The 24,345-nt window shown below is 43.3% G+C and overlaps 1 protein-coding gene across 1 annotated transcript in view; it reads right to left on the bottom strand.

Annotated features, from left to right (window-relative positions):
• The window catches only part of plekhg5b (pleckstrin homology domain containing, family G (with RhoGef domain) member 5b), a 260,660-nt gene that overhangs the window by 41,942 nt on the left and 194,373 nt on the right, over positions 1-24,345 (bottom strand). The window contains exon 8 of the mRNA XM_037684656.1: positions 16,468-16,634. Coding sequence (XP_037540584.1) covers positions 16,468-16,634 — 167 coding nt within the window. The remainder of the gene's footprint in view (positions 1-16,467; positions 16,635-24,345) is intronic.

Raw genomic sequence — 24,345 nt, forward strand, 5'->3', positions numbered from 1 at the left:
ATATATATTTATACACATGTACATACACACATACATACATACATACACACAACTTCAAAATAACATAAATTCTCAACCTGTACTGAGAACAGTTTCTGCGTCTCAGCGCCACCAGCTGGTGAGAGGTGGTGACGTCAATTTGAACCCCGCCCACTGGAACCGGTACTGAAAGCATAATGGAAACACAACCTGTACCGTACCGAGTAGAGTAGAGCCGTGCTGTACCGGCCCGTACCGGTATTATTGGAAAAGGGGCATTAGAGGCCTGTATTAGACATGAATGGGAGAGCATTCCTATTTCTAAACTTGAGAAACTGGTCTCCTCTCTCCCCAGATGTCTGTTGAGTGTTGTAAGAAGAAGGGGGGATGCCACACAGCGGTAAAAATGGACTTGTCCCAACTTTTTTGGGATTTGTTGACACCATGAAATTTGGAAACAACCGATTTTTCCCTTAAAATGATACATTCTCTCAGTTTAAACTTTTGATCTGTGATTTGTGTTCTATTCTGAAGAAAATATTAGATGTTGGCACCTCCACATCACTGCATTCAGTTTTTATTCACAATTTGTTTAGTGTCCCAACTTTTTTAGAATCCGGTTTGTAGTTTATCAGAGTCAGAGTTTCTTTATTGTCATTTGCACCTCATGTGGTACATGTGGTGGGGCGAAATTATGTACACAGTGTCCCAGTTACATCCAACAATGATATGGTATGGTATAAAGTTTATTCATTAAAAAAAATACAAAACAATTTCATAACAATATAAAAAATACAAGAGATTTAAAATGAAAGGCAGCAGAAGAAGAAAAAAATCTTATTATATCTGCCCCTTTAAATAAAAATAAAAATGTAAAAGAAAAACATTAATAACATCTAACATATGAACTAAGAAAAACATCAACTTAATATGCACCAAGCACTCATAACATAAAACATTACGTCAAACATCAGCACAAACATGAACATGAGTCCATGTGAGCAGATGAGCACGCATGAACACATCAACGTTGAAACAGACCAGCAGCAACATTGAAACAGATCAGCAGCTACATGAAACAGATCAGCAGCAACATGATGTGATTTTTTTTTACCCACAGTGATTATTCTGGTTAGAAATTCATGGGTCTAACAGCCTCAGGGTAGAAGCTGTTTCTCAGTCTAGTGGTTCTACACTTAATGCTCCTCAACCTCCTTCCTGAGGGGAGCGGGCCAAAAAGTGTGTGTACTGGGTGAGTGGGGTCCTTCATGATGCAGGTGGCCCTCTTCCTGCATCTGGAGGTGTAGATGTCTGTGATGGTGGGGAGGCTGATTCCGACAGATTTCTGTGCAGCTTTCACCACTCTCTGCAAAGCTTTTCTTTCTGCAGCTGTGCAGCCTCCATGCCACACATTGATGCTGGAGCACAGGATGCTCTCCACTGCACACCTGTAGAAGGAGGTGAGGACTGAGCTTCCCAGACCAGCTCGTCTCAGCCGTCTGAGGAAGTAGAGTCTCTGATGAGCTTTCTTGATCAGGCTGGTGGTGTTGTTGCTCCAGCTGAGGTTGTCATTCATGTGTACACCCAAGTACTTGTAGCTGGAGACCACTTCCACCGCAGATCCTCTTATGTTCAGGGGGGTGTAGATGTTTTTGTTCCTTCTGAAGTCCACAATCATCTCCTTTGTCTTCTTCACATTGATGTGAAGGTTATTCTCTTTGCACCAGCTCTCCAGGTGTTCCACCTCTTCCCTGTAGCTGGACTCATCATTGTTTGTGATGCATCCCACCACCGCTGTATCATCTGCAAACTTTACAATGTGACAGCCTGGATGGGTAGCTGCACAATCATACGTGAGCAGAGTAAACAGGAGGGGGCTCAACACACATCCCTGAGGAGAGCCAGTGCTGAGGGTCATGGTGGAGGAGGAGAGGTTGTGGATCTTCACTAACTGTGGTCTGTTTGTTAAAAAGTCTAGTACCCAGTTGCAAATGGAGGGGCTTAGTCCTAGTGTGGATAGTTTGTCCATCAGGGTTTGGGGGATCATAGTGTTGAAGGCGGATGTGAAGTCCACAAAGAGCATATGGACGTAAGAGTTTTTCTGCTCCAGGTGGTTGAGCGCAGTGTGGACCACAGAGGAGATTGCATCCTCTGTTGATCGCTAAACTCTCAAATCAAAAATTACATGGACTCATTTAACATCTTACCTCCACATCACTCTGGTTTCAGGAAGCAACACAGCACAACCACTGCTTCACTGAAGGTTCTTAATGACATTGTTGAAGCACTGGATGCTAAGGATTATAGTGCTGCACTTTTCTTAGACCTGTCTAAAGCTTTTGACACTGTGGATTACAACATCTTGTGTCAAACTCTCAGAAATCAGTTTCTCAGAACACACCATTGGTTGGTTGTCTATCTTTCAGACCGGAAGCAATGTGTTCAACATAATGGTACATCCTCCAGTTATTTAACAGTCAACAATGGTGTACCACAAGGCTCAGTCTTAGGACCCACCCTCTTTACAATCTACATACATAACATAGGTAAAAACATCCCTAATGCATCCATACATTTCTATGCTGATGACACAGTTGTTTATTGTTGAGCTTAAACTGTTGCTAAGGCTTTCCAGCTTTTGAAATCTGCATTCAACAACATCCAGACAGATTTGTTCCGCCTCAAACTTGTCCTAAATGCCGACAAAACCAAAGGGATGCTTTTTTCAAATAGGAAGTTGGTCCCAGCAGTTCTTCCTCCGATTTTATCCTCAAATGGAGTCCCCATTGAGTTTGTTGATTCCTATAAATATTTGGGTATCTTGGTCGACTCGCATCTCTCTTTTAAGCTCCATGTGGAAAACTTGGTAAAGAAACTGAAAGTTAAACTGGGTTTCTTTTTCAGAAACAGATCCTGTCTAACCCTGAATGCTAGGAAACGCCTTGTATCTGTGACTTTCCTTCCCTCCATTGATTACGGTGACATTATTTACATGAACACTCCTACAAGATCCCTGCAGATGTTGGATGCTGTCTATCATGGTGCACTAAGATTCATAACTGGCTGTGATTATCGTACCCACCACTGCACCCTGTATTTACTGGTTAACTGGACATCATTAACTTCACGCAGACTCTCTCACTGGCATTTTCATCTTTAAATCACTTCTTGGTCTGCTGCCTTCATACATCTCCTCCTACATGTCTCTGCGTGAGTGCAGGTACGGTGTGCGCTCTCAGGACATTATTACCTGCAGTGTTCCCTCAATGAGGACTGAACTAGGCAAGAGGGCCTTCTCCTACTCCGCTCCTGTTTCCTGGAATACCTTACAAAAACAATTGAAGCTCTCGACCTTGACCTCTCTAAGTGGCTTTAAGAATCTGTTGGACTCCTGGCAGGGACGAATGCAGACATGTTCCCGTTTTTAGTTTTCTATATTCGCCTTAGAATCTAACTGTTTTTTTGTTACCTTTTTCTTTTAGCCATCCTATTTGTTTGAAATAAATAAATAAATAAAACTGGCGTATGACTTTTTACAACTGTTTATTGTTGTCACTGTTGTCCATTGTTGTCATTATTCTTTGTTGAAATCAGGTCTCTCTTGTAAATGAGTCCTCGAGGCTCAATGGGATTTACCTGTCTAATTAAAGGTTGAATGAAAAATTATTGCCACATTTATCTAATACATGATACAATGGCATGCCTTACTGCTCCTACTACTCTGCTACCATCAAGTGGTTGAAAGGGGTACTGCTCAATTTTTTTCCCAGTTAGAATGAATGAAAACTGTCATATCAGTCAAAAAAATGGTTTATAAACATGGGAGAAAATCCATAAATATGTCGCTTCGGCCTATAAGTCACAGGGCATGTAAATTATGCAAAAAACTGTGACTTAGAGGCCGAAAAATATGGTACTTGTTTATTTAAACCTACAAAGCTCTCAACAACTTAGCTCCATCTTATATTACAGATCTTATTGTTCCATACTTTCCTAACAGAGCACTTCGCTCTCAAGCTGCAGGTTTACTTGTGGTTCCTAGAATTTACAAAAACAGAATGGGAGGCAGATCCTTCAGTTATCAGGCTCCTCTCTTGTGGAACCAACTTCCAATCTCTGTCCGTGAGGCTGACACATTATCCAGTTCTATTTCATCCCTCCTGACCGCCAGAGGGTGGTGCTGAAAGCACTTACTGTTCCTTTCGCGTATGCGCTGTTCGAGTAGTAATACCAACTGTCACAAGTGTGACACGGATGACCAGTCAGAGGCTATATAGCGTGGCATCATCCGCGGCTCTGTTCCTTTTTTCTTCTCGCGGTTCAATCCAGGGCTTAAGCCTTTGGACCTTTTCACCATCGCCGGAGGCCCGACTGCCCGTTGGCCCAACTGCCCGTTGGCCGGAGCAGCGTGCTCGCCCTCCTAGGGGGCGCAACGGTTTAGCCTTCATTCAAGGTATTTCTGCTGTTCGTTGGGGACTATAGTGGCTTTCGCCCCTCTCCCAACTTACAGAGTCTGACTACTCTGTGTGTGAGATTAAACACCGGTGATTAGTCTTTTACTTCTATTTTGCCTTGGTTAGCGGCTCCGCCCACTCTGTTGGAGGCGACTACTGTGTGTGTGAGATTCAACACCGGTGATTAGTCTTTTACTTCTATTTTACCTTGGTTAGCAGCGCCGTCCGCTCTGTTCGAGGTTTCTAACTGCGAGGTCGATTTGGATTACGCTCCAAAGTTAATTACGTAGCCCACTGTGTTCTGGTCTTGTTTTCTAATTTGTAAAGGCGAGCGTTCGTGCACCCTCTATCAATCATTTTTCACCAACCTCATAAACAGTTGGACTGAGCTAGCAGTGCTAGCCTCTCTGAGTTTTGGCCTTGTTTTCTATTGGTGAAGGCCAGCATTCATTGCGCACCCTCTCCCAATAATTTTCACCAACCTTATAAACTGTTGGATCGAGCTAGTGGTACTAGTCTCCCTATGGTCTGGCCTTGTTTTCTATTGGTAAAGGCTAGCATTGCGCACCCTCTCCCATTCATTTTCACCAACCTTATAAACGGTTGGACCGAGCTAGTGGTACTAGCCTTCGTACATTCCGGCCTTGTTTTCTACTGGTGAAGGCTAGCGTTTGCGCACCCTCTCCCAATCATTTTTACCAACCTCATGAATGGTTGGACTAAGCTAGAGATGCTGGCCTCTCTGAGTTCTGGCCTTATTTTAATTGGTCAAGTCAAGTCCGATTTATTTATAGAGCATATTTAAAACAGAAACTGTTACCAAAGTGCTTAACAAAAATATCATATCATCAAATAAAAAGTAGCAAGATATATTTACAGCACATGGAATAAAAATATAAAACCAAAAACAATTAGAAACAATGAAATACTAAATCAGATCACGTTGTGTCAAAAGTCAAGGAAATAATAACAAAAAGCATAAACTCAGTCAGAAACAATGAAATACTTAATCAGATCTGATGACCTTGTGTTAAATAGGAATAATAACAAAAGCATAAACAGAATCAGCATCAATGAAAAACTAGATCTAGATCTAAAGCCGATCACCCTGTGTTAAATGCCAATGAGTAATTGGTGAAGGCAAGCATTCGCGCCCCTTCTCCCAATCATTTTCACCAGCCTTGTAAACAGTTGAGCTGAGCTAGCAGTGCTAGCCTCTTTGAGTTCTGGCCTTGTTTTTCTATTGGTGAAGGCTAGCGTTCGCACACCCTCTCCTAATCATTTTCATCAACCTCCTATACGGTTGGACCAAGCTAGCGGTTCCAGCCTCCCTAAGTTCTGGCCTTGTTTTAATTGGTGAAGGCAAGCATTCACACCCCCTCTCCCAATTGTCCTCTTTTACCAGCTGAGCTAGCAGCGTTAGCCTTTCTGAGTTTGTTTGCCTTCATTGGTGACGACAAGCGTGCGCATCCCCTCTCTCAATTTTCGGCCTATCCTTTTGCCCTTGTTTTTGTCCTGTATCTTGGACAAAGTTGGCGGTGCCAGCCCCTTTGCTGAGTTGCAGTTTTTTACCTGAGTAAACTGCCTAAAGTAAGGAGCATGGACGGCTCTCACTACTGTACAGATGGTGGGGCTGTGCTCCGCCTTGCACATGACCATCTGGTATAGGCCCTGTCAGAGAACCCCTGCATGAACTGCAGCATCATGCCTCATGCTGTGAGGGTGGCTCGGTTGGCCCAGTTTTCGTCCCAAGCTCGGCAGTGACTTCCTGCCTTCTGGGCAGGAGGCTCCATCTAGACGCCCAAAGCGCCAGACTGAGGCCACAGTCTTTGTGGCTCCTCCTAGAAAGAGGCGAGCCAAGCATGATCAGGGTTTCTCCACGAGGGTGGAGCAGCTGTCCGCAGAATTGGCGGAGATGAAGTACCTTTTTCAGGCACGCCAACTGGGGGCTGAGCCAGTGGCAGCGATTGGACTCTCCTCCCCACCCATGCCTGAGTTGGCTGCGGAGGAAGACATGTTATCCTTGGCTGCCTCTCACCTTTTAAGTGAGGAGGAGGAACAGTCTCAAGTCTCAGAGACTGGTTCATTTTCTTCGTCTCAGATCGCAGCTAGTGGGTCAGGTGACAGCTCAATGTAGAACATCATGCGTATGGACCTGAGACAACTGCAGCTGGACATTCTGCAACCAGAGGAGTCCACCCCTGGAAGTGCCTTCTTCAGGCACAAACGGGCCCCTTCTTCCTTTTCTGTCCTTCTATCGGAGGAGTACTTGAGGGAGTTGCATGGTTGCTGGAGGGACCCAAAGGTCTTTGCGCACCACTCTGCGGATGGTGGAGTGTTTGCGGCTATGCATAAGCCAGCTGCAGCAGGCTTGGAACGCATGCCAGTGATCGAACCTGCTGTTGCCTCACTCATCATGTCACCAGAGGAAGTTCTGCGCAGTGATATTTAGTGCCTGTCCAGGCACAACAGACAAGGCAGCAGTTTTCAGGCCTTAGCAGGGTGATGCCCCCTCCGCATCCTCGGCATCTAAAGCGACACATCAGCTGATCTTAGCATTCGGTCACCGCCTCGGGGTCATAATAGGCTGAGTGGTTTGTTACCCTTGTGCAGTTCAGCAGAGACCTGACAGGAACTTTCGTGAGTCGGTACACCAACCAGCTGGGCAGGTTTGGACTGGGGACTCTGGCCATCACACCCACCCCCAGGGCCCCCAGGAGCCATAGAGGGTGATGCTGATGCCACCAGGCCGACCGTCGGACAATTCTCCAACCAACAGCTCAGTTACTGGGCGGCTCACACCGTGGACCCATGGGTGGTTGCCACTCTGACCCATGGTTACCGACTACAGTCCTGACGGTGGCCTCACATCTCACGTTGGGTCAAGATGACTATAATTGCCAACTCGGTGAAAGCTTGGGCACTAGACCAGGAGTGTTCGCCCTCCTGGCCAAGGGTGCAATTGAGGCAGTGGACCCTCTGCAACAACCCAGAGGCTACTACTCGACTTACTTCCTTGTGCAAAGAGGACGGTGGGTTTTGTCCCATTTTAGATCTGAGGGGACTCAACCAGTACCTAAGGGTGCTGCCCTCCCACATGCTCATGACAGCAGAGGTCCTTCAAGCTGTCATGAGGGGAGAATGGTTCACGTCTATAGACCTGAAAGATGCTTATCCTCATGTGTCTATTGCGGCAGAACATCGCCACTTTCTCAGGTTTGCCTATCGGGGTCATCACTGGCAGTTCCGGGTACTCCCATTTGTGCTCTCTCTTTCCCCGAAGGTGTTCACTCAGTGCATGAAGGCAGCCCTCTCTCCTCTGCAGGCCTACGAAATGAAGGTTCTGCTGTACTAAACGAATGGCTTCTCTGCGCCTCATCTCAGGCCTGTCCCTTTCGCGACATGAATCGCCTGCTTGCTCATGTGTCCCAGCTGGGCCTTGATATCAACCTGGAGAAGAGCTGCCTGATCCCTTCCCAGACGATCACCTTTCTTGGGTGGTTCTGGATTCACCCTCCATGAGAGCTTGCCCATCCGCTCAAAGGGTGGGCGGCATACTCCAGTTGGTCAGTCGGTTCAGGCTGGGCAGGCAGCTATCCTACGTTGCTTTTCAGCAGCTACTAGACAAAACTGACGTCAGTCACTCGGGTGGTGCCCTTAGGCCCGCTGTCACTTCGCCCCTTGCAGAGGTGGCTCAACAGCTTTCGCCTGGATGCCAGGCTGCACAGGCATCACAAGCTCTCAGTGACATGGTCATGTCTTCATGCCCCGAGGGATGAAGATTATTTGTCCAGGGGTGTCCCCATTGGAGTGGTAGTGTGTCGCAGGGAAGCGGTCACGACGGATGCCAGCTCCATGGGATGGGGCGCTGTGTGACAATGCAGAGCGGTTCAGGGCCGCTGGGGTCAAAGGACCGCTCCAACCATATAAAGGTGCTGGAGCTTCGTACAGTGCATTTGACACTCAGATACTTCCTGACCCACCTGGAAAGGGGGCATGTTCTCATTCGGTCAGTCTACCACATCAACCACCAGGGGGGCCCCAGGTCAGCACAACTTCTGAGAGTGTCCAGAGAGCCCTTGGAATAGGCCTCTCCTCACCCTACGGGCGCACTTACCAGGGTGACACAGTCAGGTTGCAGACTTTTCTCACGCCAGGGGTCTTCTCTGGGAGAGTGGTCCTTCCACAGCGACATAGTACTGATTATCTTGGACCATTTTGGTCAGGAACAGGTAGACCTGTTTGCGATAGAGGAGTTGACTCAGTGTCGCCTATGGTACTCCCCTACCAGGGTGTCGAGTGCGCTGGACCAGGACGCATGTGCCCATCCTTGGCCAAGGGTCCTCCTATATGCCTTTCCATTCCTTTCTCTAATTTGGCCAACCCTTAAGGGAGTCCTCGAAGAGGGCCACAGGATGCTGCTGGTGGCTCCATATTGGCCAGCATGACCAGGGTTCCCACTACTATGGAGTCTATATCAGGGCATCCCATGGTGTCTTCTGACCAGGAGGGAGTTGCTGTCTCAGTTGGGAGGACTGATATAGCATCCCAATCTTCAATGTCTTCGGCTGTGGGTGTGGCCACTGCAAGGCTAGGACAGCAGCTGACTGGAGTTTCGAGCCCCATCAGACGCACCATCTTGGGCGCCGGGGCACCCTCGTCAGCAGTACGAAAACAGATGGCGTCTGTTTTCCCAATGGTGTTCTGATCACAATGAGGATCCATTCTCCGGTACAGTACCCACCATTCTGGAGTTTCTCCAGTCTCTCCTTGGTAAGGGTCACTCTCCTTATATGCTTACGGTTTATGTAGCAGCAATATCATCTAATCACGCCAGCATCAATGGCTGTACGGTGGGGAGCCATGATCTAGTCTCTTTTTTCTGTGTGGTACCCGTAGGTTGCACCCGCTGACAGCTCCACGAGCACCAGGTTGAGATTTGGCTTGGGATTTGTCTGAAGCTCTGTGCCACCCTCCGTTCAAACATCTGACGCAGGCGGACCTCAAGTGGTTTTCGTGTAAGACAACCTTTTTGTTGGCTATGGCCTCAGCAAGAAGGTCGGCGAGCTGCACGCTCTCTCTCAGCTCCTCAAGTCTCAGGTGGGCCCTGAGGGCTCTGACGTTACCTTGTGGCCAAGGTGGGGTCTGAATTATTGTGTCTAGTGAGAGCACTGGAGGCATACGTTGCAGTTACTGCCATTATACGATGTTCAGACCAGCTGTCTGTGTGTTACAGAATCAGAATAAACTTTATTGGAATTGCACAGCGGTACAACGCGAATATGTACGTACAGTCGTCCAAAAGATGGGCGGAGTGCACAAAGCTGCAACTGTAGAAAGTGCGGTCATTTTATCCTTATCAGATAATAATCTTAGATAGGAAAAGGGGGAGAAACATGAGGGTAAATAGTGGTATTATAAAAAAAGATCTTTCACATCTTGTCTATCAGGACATGATTTGAAACATCAAAAAACTCTACCAGCAAGCACAATTAAAACATGATTACATTTGCATTTGACATCAAGGTGTTGAGATTTGTCCATGAGCGTTTTTTCAGATCAGCTACAATTTCTGAAGATGTTGTTTCAGCCAGCAGTTCTGATAAGCTTGCACAGAAAGTTCTCGGGTGGTGCGATAGATGAATCTTTTGTCCTTGGGTACTCGTCCCAGGAGAAATTTGATAGTCGGCCTGTCTCCGAGGCCATCAGGGAGTCAGATTCAGATAAGCATGATTCTTGTTTTTACTTCAGGCAGAGATTACTTTTTTCCAGCTTTGAGTCCATCTGGGCATTCTGGTTCTGAAAATGCCTAATTGTGGGATTCTATTCCACTGATCCATGCTATGAGTCTCCTTCAAGGTCGAACCCACCACGCTGACGAGTCCCAGAAGACACAGGTGGCCTGCGATTCTCAATCGCCTCCACCTTACGGTTAAGCTCATAAACCAGACGATTTAAAGTTCCCACAGCGTGGACCAGATCTTCACACTGACTCGGAAGCTTTTCCATGGCCGAAACTGCTCCCGCCGTCTTCTTCAAAAATCGATAAAATAGTCCCGCTGGTGCCAAAAAGCAGAGTTCCTGCTATCATAAATCCAAATATATAAACGTCTTCAACATCCTTCTGAGACAGGACTGAGAGACACATCATCTGCCACACTCCCCACGAATCCATGATGTACCCCACAGCGCGAGTCTCAGCTGGACATGCCAGTTCTCCAGGACCTTGTCGCTTTGATGAAAAAATCTTATCAATAGAGTTGAACGCCCACGATACCAAATCCATAATCTTCTAAATTTATGAGGCTCTAGGTTAGGCTATCCTCTTTCCAAACAGCACCTCTCCCACTGGATTGTGGATGTCATCTGCCTCACCTATGACGCAGGGCACTGCCCCTTGCTTGTCGGTGTGAAGGCACATTCTACCAGGAGCATGTCCGCTTCCTGGGCTGCCCTGAGAAGGGTTCTGGTGGAAGCAATATGTGCTGCCACATCATGGCCGTCCCCAAGCACGTCAACAGATTTTACAGAGTTAACGTGGACACCCCTCATCCCCTGGGACAGGGTCTTCTGAAAGGGTCCTCTGGACCTCCTCAGTGAGGTGTACGCACAGGATTCCTTGTGACATTGTTGGAATTAGTCATTCAGTGCTTTCAGCACCGCCCTCTGGCGGTCAGGAGGGATGAAATAGAACAAAATTACGTATGTAACTACGGTTCTATGAATCTCGGATGAGATCATATCTCTCCAGTTTTAGTTTCTCTCCATTGGCTCCCTGTCAAATCCAGAATAGAATTCAAAATCTTACTTCTAACCTACAAAGCTCTCAACAACCTGGCTCCATCTTATATTACAGATCTTATTGTTCCATATTTTCCTAACAGAGCACTTCACTCTCAGGCTGCAGGTCTACTTGTGGTTCCTAGAATTTACAAAAACAGAATGGGAGGAATATCTTTCAGTTGTCAGGCTCCTCTCTTGTGGAACCAACTTCCAATCTCTGTCAGTGAAGCTGACACATTATCCAGTTTTAAATCTAGGCTTAAGACTTTCCTTTTTGCTAAATCCTATAGTTAGGGTTGGCTTGGGTTTCCTAAGCTGTCCCTTAGCTAAGCAGATATAGGCTTAGACTGCTGGAGGACAAACTGACCACACTTTTCACTCTGCTACTGTATTTACTTGCTCTGCTCAACATGTTTTGTATTTGTAATTATTTTTTCCATCCTTAACATGTGGGTTTTTTTTTTTGTCTTTCAGGTACACCTGGACCTATATCTGGACCTACCATTCTGTGTTCATTTGGCTCTCCTTCCTGTCCTCTCAAACCAGCCTGTCAAAGCTGATGGCCGCTTGTCCCGAGCCTGGTTCTGCTGGAGGTTTCTTCCTTTTAAAAGGGAGTTTTTCCTTTCCACTGTTGCCATTGTGCTTACTCCGAATGGGAGACTGCAACAAAGCCAAGCTTCAACTTGTCTGCTGGCCTCCTTAGATAGAGAACTTTACTAATTGGCTTTTATGTATGTGAATGTTTCTGTAAAGTGCCCTGAGACAACTTTGGTGTGATTTGGTACTATATAAATAAACTGAATTGAATAGAATTATACACTGTATACATTAGAATATAGTAGGTTATACACTGTATACAGTGGAATATAGTAGTTCATAAACAGTATACAGTAGAATATACTACAAACCGGATTCCAAAAAAGTTGGGACACTAAACAAATTGTGAATAAAAACTGAATGCAATGATGTGGAGGTGCCAACATCTAATATTTTATTCAGAATAGAACACAAATCACAGATCAAAAGTTTAAACTGAGAGAACGTATCATTTCAAGGGAAAAATCTGTTGTTTCCAAATTTCATGGCGTCAAAAAATCCCAAAAAAGTTGGGACAAGTCCATTTTTACTACTGTCTGTCATCCCCCCTTCTTCTTACAACATTCAACAGACATCTGGGGACAGAGGAGACCAGTTTCTCAAGTTTAGAAATAGGAATGCTCTCCCATTCATGTCTAATACAGGCCTCGAACTGTTCAATCGTTTTGGGCCTTCTTTGTCGCACCTTTCTCTTTATGATGCGCCAAATGTTCTCTATATGTGAAAGATCTGGACTGCAGGCTGGCCATTTCAGTACCCGAATCCTTCTCCTACGTAGCCATGATGTTGTGATTGTTGCAGAATGTTGTCTGGCATTATCGTGTTGAAAAATGCAGGGTCTTCCCTGAAAGAGATGACATTTAGATGGGAGCATATGTTGTTCTAGTACCTGAACATAGTTCTCTGCATTAATGGTGCCTTTCCAGACATGCAAGCTGCCCATGCCACAAATGTTCATGCAACCCCATACCATGAGTGATGCAGGCTTCTGAACGTAGCATTGATAATAACTTGGGCTATCCTTGTCCTCTCTGGTCCGGATGACATGGCGTCCCAGTGTTCCATAAAGAGCTTCAAATCGTGACTCATCTGACCACAGAACAGTCTTCCATTTTGCCACACTCCGTTTTAAATGACCTCTGGCCCAGTGCAAATGTCTGAGCTTGTGGAGCTTGCTTAGAAATGGCTTCCTCTTTGCACTGTAGAGTTTCAGCTGGCAACGGCGGATGGCATGATGGATTGTATTCACTGACAATGCTTTCTGGAAGTATTCCTGAGCCCATTCTGTTATTTCCTTGACAGTGGCACTCCTGTTTGAGGTGCAGTGACGTTTAAGGGCCCGGAGATCACGAGCATCCAGTAGAGTTTTACAGCCTTGACCCTTACGCACAGCGATTGTTCCAGATTCTCTGAATCTTTTGATGATGTTATGCACGGTTGATGATGATAACTTAAAAGTCTTTGCTATTTTACGCTGGGTAACACCATTCTGGTATTGCTGCACTATCTTTCTGCGCAACAATGGTAGAATTGGTGATACTCTTACCATCTTGGCCTCTGAGAGACACTGACACTCTGAGAAGCTCTTTTTATACCCAATCATGTTGTCAATTGGCCTAATTAGTGTTAATTGGTCTTCCAGCTGTTCGTTATACGCTCAATTTCCTTTTTCCAGCCACTTATTGCTACTTGTCCCAACTTTTTTGGGATTTGTTGACACTGAAATTTTGAATCAACATATTTTTCCTTTAAAATGTTAAATTTACTCAGATTAAACTTTGATCTGTCATCTATGTTATATTACGAATAAAATATTGACATTTGCCATCTCAACATCATTGCATTCAGTTTTTATTCACAATTTGTTTAGTGTCCAAACTTTTTTGGAATCCGGTTTGTAGTTTATACACTGTATAGAGTAGAATATAGTAGTTTATACACTGTATACAGTAGAATATACTAGTTTCTACACGCTATACAGTAGAATATAGTAGTTTATACACTATACAGTAGAATATACTGATTTATATATACACTCTATACAGTAGATTTTACAGTTTCTCATCATGAACATTTCATTGCATTGTTGACCTTGTGTTGACCTACATATGACAAATAAACTAAACTAAGTATGAATTTCAAAAGTAAATTTGAAAGTTAAATCCTACATTTCTTTAGATGAGCTACTAGCATACACCCTCACCAAAAATCAGGGAGTTTTCATCTCTGCTGGGAGCGTTATTCGTAAAAATGAATTATTTGACATTTGTTTCTTTCTCTTGTATCTTAACAGAAGTGTAATTTAGGCGTGCCGGTGCACCTCTACAATTTAAATAAGCATCTTTTCTCATAAAAGTGTGCAAGAAGAAGAGAACACCGCCTCTTTCTTAAATATTTCAGAGTTGAACATTGTAGTGATCTAGACCTCCGACATCAATCTGTCTCTGAGGACCTTCAGGGGACAGGAACTGTTATTTCATTGATTTGAATCCAGAAATACAAATTATCTCATCAAGAGACTATTTAATTGTATCCTGAATTAATCAATTGAAAGAACACTCTTCTTTTTTTATATTATCATTAACTATTTTACAATATCTTGATAATCAAAAGTGTGTTTATTTCATACCATTTCAAATGTTGAAGTAAACAACTCATTTAAATCAACTGTGAAACAGCATTAATGATTTTTAAACCTCATTAGACTTGGATCATACAAGTAAATGTCTATTTACGAAGTAAGTGTGCATTAGTCTTCTGTCTGAATGAGGAGTATTGGATTTGAGGGCGAAAGTCAGAGACAAGTTATGAGAATGAAGTGCCTTGTTTTAAAACTCTCAGACAGTAAATAAGAACTGGCTGGCACCTGCATTCTCTCATTTCTTCAAAATATTTCTCTGTCTGTACTAACCGTTCTTAAAACATTTCTGCTGTCTCCTGACTTCTAATAACCCTCTGACATCACTAAAACTACACCCCTGCTGGTTGTTTCAACCAATCAGGAAGTACCAAATGATAGGAAGTGGATACCCTTTAAAAATCAACACTTCTTGGAACTATTCAGTCTTTTCCTGTCTTCCGAGGCTTTCCAGTCTTCCTGGAACTTTCAGTCGGAGATGAGACTCAGTCTGATGGAGTCTTACAGCTGAACAAAATAGCTGATGGATTTGACCATGTGCCAAGGGTCCATCCATTCCAGCGTAGTCACAGCCTGCCTTGGCTGTGACTCAACCCGAGCATTAAATGTTCAACTTCTAAAGAAGCTTATTCTGTTGAACTGAGTACTTCGTCACGACTTCTGACGACCCCAGCCACTCTGACCGGAGACGCTGAAAAGGGAGCGTGCCAATGGACCTCTGTTCCGGAGTGGATGTATCCACCATCTCAGGTAGTAACAAGCCATTGCACGCCCTGAAGTGTACTGGAGGGCTGAGCTGGATTCGGAGGAAGTGTGCCATTTTCTGGTCAGCACATGTCCCTTCATCCATCTAAACCTCCTCTTTAAATCTTTAAACTTCTATTCTCCTTCTCTTTAAACTTCTATTCGCCAGTAAATCAAGCTAGATGCCTTCAGAGATGAATCAGTCTCAATCAGTAATCTTCTGTTGTCTTGTTTATTAAATCATGCCAAGTTTATTAATCAGAAACAGATCAGCAAATCAGTGTGTACATGTTTGATGTTCAATTTTGATTCTGTTAAATAAATGACCGCATTTATTCTGATGGGTCAAAGATAAATTACGTCTCATGTCACTAATTACCACTCCACTCCACAAGTTATCTTGGTCACATGGCAGAAATTTAACTCGAAAAGGAAAGAATCTGTGTTAATTAAATAATTGATATTCTTTGTGCTTAAACTAGCTTTAAGAATAATTAATTAGTAGTGAAGCTAACAGCTAGCTCACTACAACATTATTTTCCGAGTGCATGTTAAAACTATCGTTGCAGTTAATGAAACCCTTGACACACTGCTTCAGACCCAGTGAACAAATCTGACTCCTGTGTGTTTGATGTCATTTTTACACATTAGGGCTCATTTCTTAAAATGGATCTGTATTTTTTTGTTTGTTTTTTCTTCTTCTGCATTAACCAAAACAATCCAACAAAGTAAGAGTCGTTCTCTGTATCCTTACATGCCTCAGCTTGAACCTGACGGCCTCCTGCCTCGTTTCTGAGCAGCTCAGAATACAGCAGGCCTCCGTTTGCCTTTCAGCATCTTTCATCGGTTACAAAACAGCCACTTCCTGCTGCTGCAGGAAGTCTGGGTATGGCAGCCAATATGCTCAAATAAACTCCAGATTATAGCAGCAAGCAGCCTGGACTGCTCAACCATGAGGGGACCCTAAAAAGCCTACACAGAGCTGGTGAAGACAAGCTTAAATCCAATAAATGATTTATTTGCAGGACTCAGCAATGAGGCAATTGGTAAAGGAAACAATGAGGATGTGATGAGATTTTAGTGAGACACTAAAACTAGCCTAATTTCTAAAGGAGCAGGAAGGAAGAAAAGTGAAGTGATGGAAAAAAGACGTGGCCTGTTGGAGTGTGTGCTTGGGTTCAGTCTGTACATTAAAGAGGAAATTAATTACAGTTTGTTGAGTCTGGGGGGAGAGTTTCACATGTGTCACATGTGAACAGAGTGAACACTCACCAACAGGTCGATGCAGTCACGGTGCCCCAGAGATTCATGTGCCACCTTCTCCCCACCCGGGCTCAGGATGTAGGGGCTCTGACCTCCAGAGGGCTTCATGTTGGGCAGGCTGAGCGAGCGCAAGTCCTTCACATCCTGCTCCACCTTCAGCTCATCGCCGGGCCGAGCTACACATGAAAATAATGACATCATTACTTTGACTGTAACTTTTACATCAACGTTTTTTGTATAAAGACATATCTTTAAAAAATACCATTTAAAAAACACAAAATATAAAAAATAGAGCAATAAACTTCAATTTTACAGCATCTTTTCACATTTTAGACAAACAACAAACAGATACATATACAACAACGCTCAGTCAGGTCATCTGGACAGTTTATTTTTTGTAGAGACGTTTCACCCTCTATCCCAAGGGCTTCATCAGACTGAGGAGTCCTAAGTAAACTGTTTCCCCACTAAGCAGTACACTCCTTAAGTGGACCAACCAGTTTGATATAAATATGTTTTCACATACAAGCTGTAGTGTGAAAAAAAACTAATGTTAGCCTCATGTTTTTTTTGTTTTTTGTTAGAGTTTTGTAAAAACAAAACTAAAAAGACAAAATGTTCAGAATAAATGTTTCTTAAGGCTGAACAGCTGGAACCATTTCCCCATGATCTCCGTTTCAAACTGTGTAACTCTGGTTTGGAGATGAGAGGCAGATGAGGTTACAAATAGAAACTTTTCATGACCTTGGATCTTTTATGGCAGGTTTTAATCAACCTTGGATTTAAAAACAACACCAGTTTATCTCCAGAAAAGTGACACTTTCCCACAGTCTTCTGAGGAGCATAAACATCCAAATGCTGTGATCAAACTGATCAGTGACACATTTTGTACCTCTGATTACTGCAACGAAAAGATAAAGGTAAACTCCTTTTATATGTCAGACAGGAGCTGTCAGAAGGAACCAGCCTTTATACCTATAGGCGGTTCATTCATAATGACAATTAAGAATATGCCCCACCACAAGGAGAAGAAAAAAAAACCTTTTATCTTCATAACTGAGCTGTATGAGGAGCTTGTCCCACCTCTAGGTCCAGTTGACCTTATTACAGTTATTGATGCATAAAATCAGGCACCACAACTCAAGTATATATAAAGCTACTTCAATATTGGCGTTAATTTATTTATTCAACGGCAATTAATTTATTGCCGTTTAATTTTAATTCTCTTGTATTTTTTTATATTGTTATGGAATTGTTTTATATATTTTTTAAATGAATAAACTTTATACTGGTAATTCTGTTTCAGACTCTGAACTCTCTGTGGGTCTTACTACAAAGGAGTTGCTTTCTCAGCATCAGGTGTGTACAGATCCTGGACTCAGTCGCCCCGTTAAAGCTCAGGAATCGAAAACGCACGCCCCACCCTTGGGTAAATGAGACTACACGAGAGGCAAGACGCTTGTGCAGAAGAGCTGAACGTCGATGGAAAAAAGATAAACTTCAGGTGTCTTTTGAGATGTTAAAATCATGTTGGAAAGCCTATCAGACCACCGTTACACAGGAGAAAAACAAATATTTCTAAAAAATTATCAACTCAAACAGTCACAACCCCCGCGTTCTTTTCAACACCATTAACACCATTCTAAACGTGCCTCAGTCTGCCACCATTGAGGCCTCTGTTGACACCTGTAATAAGTTTGTCTGGCATTTTGTTGAAAAGGCTGAGTCGATTAGGTCATCAATTCCACACTCCACAGCCCTTCAGTTCTTGTCCCCTGCTCAGCAGTCTTCAGTCACTTTGATCCCATCTCACTCTCATTTTTAAATGAGGTCGTTGGTCACATGAAACCCTCAAGCTCCCCTGCTGATCCCATCCCTGCTGCATTTTTTAAACAGGTTCTACCATCAACTGGACCCTCTGTTCTTGCCATTATTAACAGCAGTTTGGCTACAGGTGTGGTCCCTGATGTTTTAAAACATGCAGCGGTAACTCCATTAATTAAAAAACCCGGACTTGACCCTGCAGCTTGTTCAAACTTCAGGCCAATCTCAAAACTTCCATTTCTTTCTAAAATCTTGGAGAAAATAGTTTTTAGTCAACTAACCAAGATTTTGAATGTAAATGGAATTTTTGAGATTTTTCAGTCAGGATTTAAACAACTGCACGGCACCGAGACAGCTTTAGTAAGGGTCTGTAATGACATTCTGCTAGCAAATGACTCTGGTCAGTCTGTGATCCTGGTACTCTCGACCTTACCGCTGCATTTGACACTGTTGATCACAGCATCCTTATGTCACGGCTAGAACACTGGGTTGGGATTACAGGGGTGGCGCTAGAATGGTTCCGTTCGTATCTGGGTGACAGGAGTTTCTGTGTTAACTTTGACAATTATTTTTCTGCTTCTGTCCCTCTATCCTGTGGGGTCCCACAAGGCTCCATTCTTGGACCCCTTCTGTTCTCATTGTATCTGCTCCCCTTGGGGTCAATCCTGAGGAAACATGGTATTTCGTTTCACTTGTGGTATGAACATATGCTGATATATTCATAAATTAAACGGATTCTTTCATTTTTCTGGACTGTATAATGACGTGCATCTGAATTTAATAAAATGTGGACGGAAACGTTAATTATCTTTGACTCACCAATGACAGTGGGTCATTTATTAACAGAATCAAGTTTAACACATCACACATTTACATTAATTGGCAAGAATTGAAAATAACGACAGCTTATTAATCAGTTTTACAGGAAGTAAACAATACGGCGATTGTTTTCTCACTTCCAGTAGTACAACAGACATTAACCACACGGCGGTGGTTGAAAAACTTTGCTTCAGACATTTCTAAAAATATCTGGATTAATTTCTTAGCAGATAGAAGAGTTTAAAGATTGAAGTTTAGAGGGAGGGAGATGGTGTGTGGTGAATTTGTCTGTTATAATCAGAAACAGCACGCTCCTTTGGACCAGCTTGTCCCAACGGTACACTTTGGTTGAAGATCGACTTTTTACCTTTCTGAAGATATGTCAGTTCCGGCGTAAAGTTCACTTCGAGCCACTTTTCAGCGTCTCCGTAAGAACAGCTAAACCTCGGGAGTCGTGAGATCATCCAGAACAGACTTCATAATTCCTCTGAACTTCTCTCGTCCAGCTTAGTGGCAGATGTACTGAGCATGCTGCATTCCAGCATTCTGGACTCTGGAACTGCCGAGTTTCAGAACTGCAGAACTGCTCGAGCTCCTGCAGAACTTCTTCATCTACAGCAACTAACTTGAACTAGGAAGTACCAACATTTAAAGAAAGCTCACTTCCGGTTCATTTGAGAACTTTCTGATTGGTCGATTGACCAAAACAGAGGTGTGTTTTGTGATGTAAGGTGTTATGAAAAGTCAAGGAAAAAGATTAAGATTGTTTAAGAACAGACAGAAGATTGTTATGAAGAACTCAGACTCCGTGGAGTCAATTCTCTAGTATCTTGCTGTAAAAGTTAAACATGACATTTCTTTTTCAGTAAACTTGCAGTTGACCGAAACTTGAACTTTGACCAACTTACACACTTGCTCATTGAAGACAGAAAATCAGACAATGCATCATTAACCTGATTTCTTCTTTGAATGAGGATTAAAAATCGTTATTACTGTTTCACAGTTGATTTAAAAATGAGTAGTTCCCTTCAACATTTAAACATTGTTTGAACTAACACAATTTGATTATCAAACATTTGTAAAATAGTAATGATAATCGAAAGTAGTCTTCTTTTACTTGATTAATTCAAGAAAGAAAGTCTCAGGATGGGTCAACCTGTATTTCTGGATTCAAATCAATGAAATGACAGTTTCTGTCCCATATGGTCCTTAAGGTCAGGACTTGACCTCAGGCTCAGGCCTAGTTCACTACAGTCCCCCCTTTGGAAATCATCGCCTGTCCATGGGGATGAATTCCAACATGAACTTACGCCTTCGAATGTCCTTGGTCTTGATGTAATCCAGCAAGGAAAACAAAAGTCAAAAGTAATCCAGCAAGGAAAACAAAAGTCAAAAGTAATCCAGCAAGGAAAACAAAAGTCAAAGGTAATTCCACAATGTTCTTGGTAATTCCATTGTGTTGATGATAATTCCATAATGTTGTTGGTAATTCCATTGTAGCAATGCTTTAACCCCCTTGGAAACAGAGTCTGTAATCCATTGGAAAAAGTCATATAATCCACAACGGTAAATCCACAACGATTGGAGGTGTTGATTGATCAGCATACAGAGGGGTTCCCTTGGATTGAACCGAAGATGCAGCCACTGGATGAAGATTGGAGACCAACGTCAGGATTGCAGGTCTCCTCCAGCGAAGGTCGTCGCTGGGTGGATGTCCAGTCTGTGCCGTTCTGGTTCAATGTGTCATGCAATTATGTGGTTTAAGGTGGGCTTATGAAGGGGATTTTACATAAGGCCTTAAACTATATGCACCTGGTGTGTAAGCTATTATGATTGGGAACAGCTACAGCTACCAGTTAAGGGGTGGAACATGCTGAATAGGGTAACTATAGGGATTTATACCTACAGAAGAGTGTTCCAAACTATTTTTCCATTTCTAACTTGGTTTAAGTTAGCTTTACATAGTAAAATATAGTTTGGTTCAATTGTCTGTTGTCTTTTAGACGAACGACTTGAGATTGGGTGTTTGGTTTCCCCATAAATGTTTTTGGAAGTCTATGGCGAGACTCATCAAAAAGAATTAGCTATCCCCCCGAATAGAATTGTTCGAGTAGGTTCGGCTTAAGCGTTGTGAGATCAATGTAGATTATGGTACTTAAGGTAGCATTAATCTACATTGACTCCGCAAAGATTGCAATTTAACGAATGAACTGCATGTTGGCATGGTTAAAGGCCTCTTAGTCTCTAACTTAACTACACACAAAATTCATTCTTGCTTGGGGTGTTCAGAAACAATACCAAAAACCAATTAAACGATGTCTCAACATTGACAAAAACAGTGACTAAGCAACCAGTAAAACAACGTTTCAACATTGACAAAAGTAGTGATTAAGCAACTAGAAAACGACGTTTCGGTGCGTCACTCACTCTGAATGTCAGATTTGCTCACGTTATCGCGTCTGGTAGCATTATCCTAACTGGCGTCACCCCCCTTCGGTCATGGGAGACCGCGAACACGGGTGAGGACGTCGCTCCATGAGCTAAAGTTAGGCTGTCCTTGAGTAGTTTTAACTGTTTGCGCAGCTGAAAGAGGACTTTAAGGTCTGGATTGGAATCCAGTTCGCCTTTTGATGGAGTGTATTTGTCTGGGTCAGTCAGATACAGTATCATCGAGTTAATTGCAGGATCATCCAACTTCTGAAGTTGGATGATGTCTGGGTCAGGTGAAAATGACTTTTCATATTTTAAAAGAACTTGGCGAAGGTCGTCACTTTCTTCATCAGATGTCAGAGTGTCGGCTTGGGCGACCACCTGTTCAATCTGTGATGAGACTGATGAGGGTTCTTGCTCCTTGGGGAGCTCCAACAAATCCTTTTCTGAGTCGTCGGACCTGTCTATGGGTAAGACACCATAGGTTTGAGGTCCTTGGTCGACGTCATTGTTTGAGAAAAGAGCTATGGCCTGTGTTGGTTTTGTTAACCATACTGGCCCAGCTTCTTGACTCGGTACCAGGTTATCTGGGAGTCCTCCCAGAACTGGAATGCCTAGTTCAAAATCATGAAAATCAGGTTCTGAGTGTTCAGCTTGCGATGACTCATCATCGTTTGTGTGTGAGTTTACCCCCCCCCTTCGTCCGATGAGGGGTTGTTGGAGGCAACCACAGCAATGTCTTGGTGTGTTTCACCGACATCTGTAATGTTGTCATTCGCGCCTTCAGATTTAGTAGCGATCACCTCACTACACAGCATTCCAGGTTGGTTTCCCATTTCAGCGTTTTTCAAAGTTTCTAAAAACCTTTGTAGTTTCTCTGTCTCTTCCGAGCTCAGAGGTGTAGGGCATTGTATCTGGAAATTTTGTGATTTTATCGCCTCGGTTCGTTTCGTCCGAGGTGGGGGAGGGTTAGGTACATCTTTTGGGGGTTCCTCTTCGGACTTCCCCTGATAATATGGGTCCTCTTGGATCCCATATCTTTGCGTCCTACGCACACCCCATCTACGATAATCACGTTCATCCTCTGGAAGAGGAGCTTTTCTGTCCCAGCGTGCACCTTCATTACGCGGTTTGTTAGTTTGAAAATACTGCTTTTTCTCGCCTTTTTTAGGAGGTGGAGGCGATGCACTCCATCCTTCCATTTCTAGGGAGTCGGGTTTAACCTTTACACCAGGAAACACTTCTATGGGCGTCTTAGCATGAGAACATGCCTCGAATACATTCACAGCACACTGTTTAATCTCATTGATGGATTTTTCTCTGAAATTTGCCATCATTTGTACCGATCTTTTAAAATCAGTGTGGAGATTTTTGCTGAAAACATATTTAAAACCTTCTTCTTCCTCCATTCCGGTTTCATTTCTGTAACCAAAATAAGCTTGGAAGATTCTTTTGTAATAGACTTTTGGATGTTCATCCTTGCCCTGCGTGACCTTGTCAGCAGCTGGGAAACCAGCAGGTCCCATGCAGGGGTCATACTCTCTGATCAAAGCTTCACACAGAAGGTTGTAATCCTTTCTCGTTGCATCAGGTAGACGCTCGATGAAGGTGAACACCTCTCTGTCTGAAGTGAGCCTTATCAGACTGATCTTATCCTCAACCGTAGCATTAGGATAACCTTTCAATCTGAATTCAAGATCATTCAGGTACGCTTTTGTTCCAGTTGAACCCATCGGTCCAGGTACAAAGCGTTGTACATATTTTGAGAGTTTTAGCAGAACATCTATTGAAAGAGGAAGTTTCCATGCACTCTGTTGCATGTTTGGTGGAGGAGACCTGTTCAGGTCTGTTCCTACCACTTTAGGTATGTATGGAGGGGTGTATGATGGGAGGAGATTTGGGTTTGAAACCCAGTGTGTCTCCACATCCTGTCCACGGTCTTCTCTGAGTTCCAGACAAACTCGCCCCACGTCAGAACTTTTATATGTTGCCGCGGTTAGTTTCTCCTCACATGCTTTTAAGCGTTCCTGTGATGTTTGACATTCACTTTGTAAACGCATATATTGTTCGAGTAATATCTCTCTCTCCACTCTGCGTTTGTCCAGATCTTTTTTAAGCACATCTATCTCAGTTTTGCAGCGGGAAACTTGTGACACTGTCACAACGTGATCCCGTCTTAATGCAAAGTATGATTCTTTCAGCAACATTGCCATTTTAGCCAGCTTTTCATAACTTGACATTGTAATTTCTGTAGAGGTCACACTCTCTGCAACCTCCATCAGATTGTCCAATAACTCTTTTGGGTTCATGCTCTCCGCCTGTTTGCCATATGGATGTAAGGATCCTGTCAGCAGTGCTAACGCATCCTCTAAACAGTCCTTCATCTCATAAGGATCTAAATCTTTTTCTATCACACCTGTCATGGTTATCCACTGTGTAGCACTTTATCTGGTTAAAACAGTTGCCAGCTTCAGATATTTTACAGGTAAATATTTGTATTCAAGTGTCATTGAGTTCCACACTATTTTAGCTCTGGATTTACACAAATGTACTGTTATAAGTCAACTTATTCAAATGTGGGCACCTGTCATAGGTTTTACCCCAATTCATGAATATTCAAGTAAATGCTTCTCTGCAGTGTTACTTTTAATGTGCTTATTTTTTAACAGATACTAGATTACCAAGCTTCTCAGTGTTTTTTACTCTAAAGCACTGAATTTTTATAAACCTGCAATTTTTCTAAAAAGTCTCACAACAACATCAGTTTAAAAACGCTTTTTTTTTTTTAAACCGTTCACTTCCAGAAATTCGCTA

The sequence above is a fragment of the Nematolebias whitei genome, chromosome 11 (genome assembly GCF_014905685.2).
Source record: "Nematolebias whitei isolate Nwh7 chromosome 11, NemWhi1, whole genome shotgun sequence".
NCBI lineage: Eukaryota > Metazoa > Chordata > Actinopteri > Cyprinodontiformes > Rivulidae > Nematolebias > Nematolebias whitei.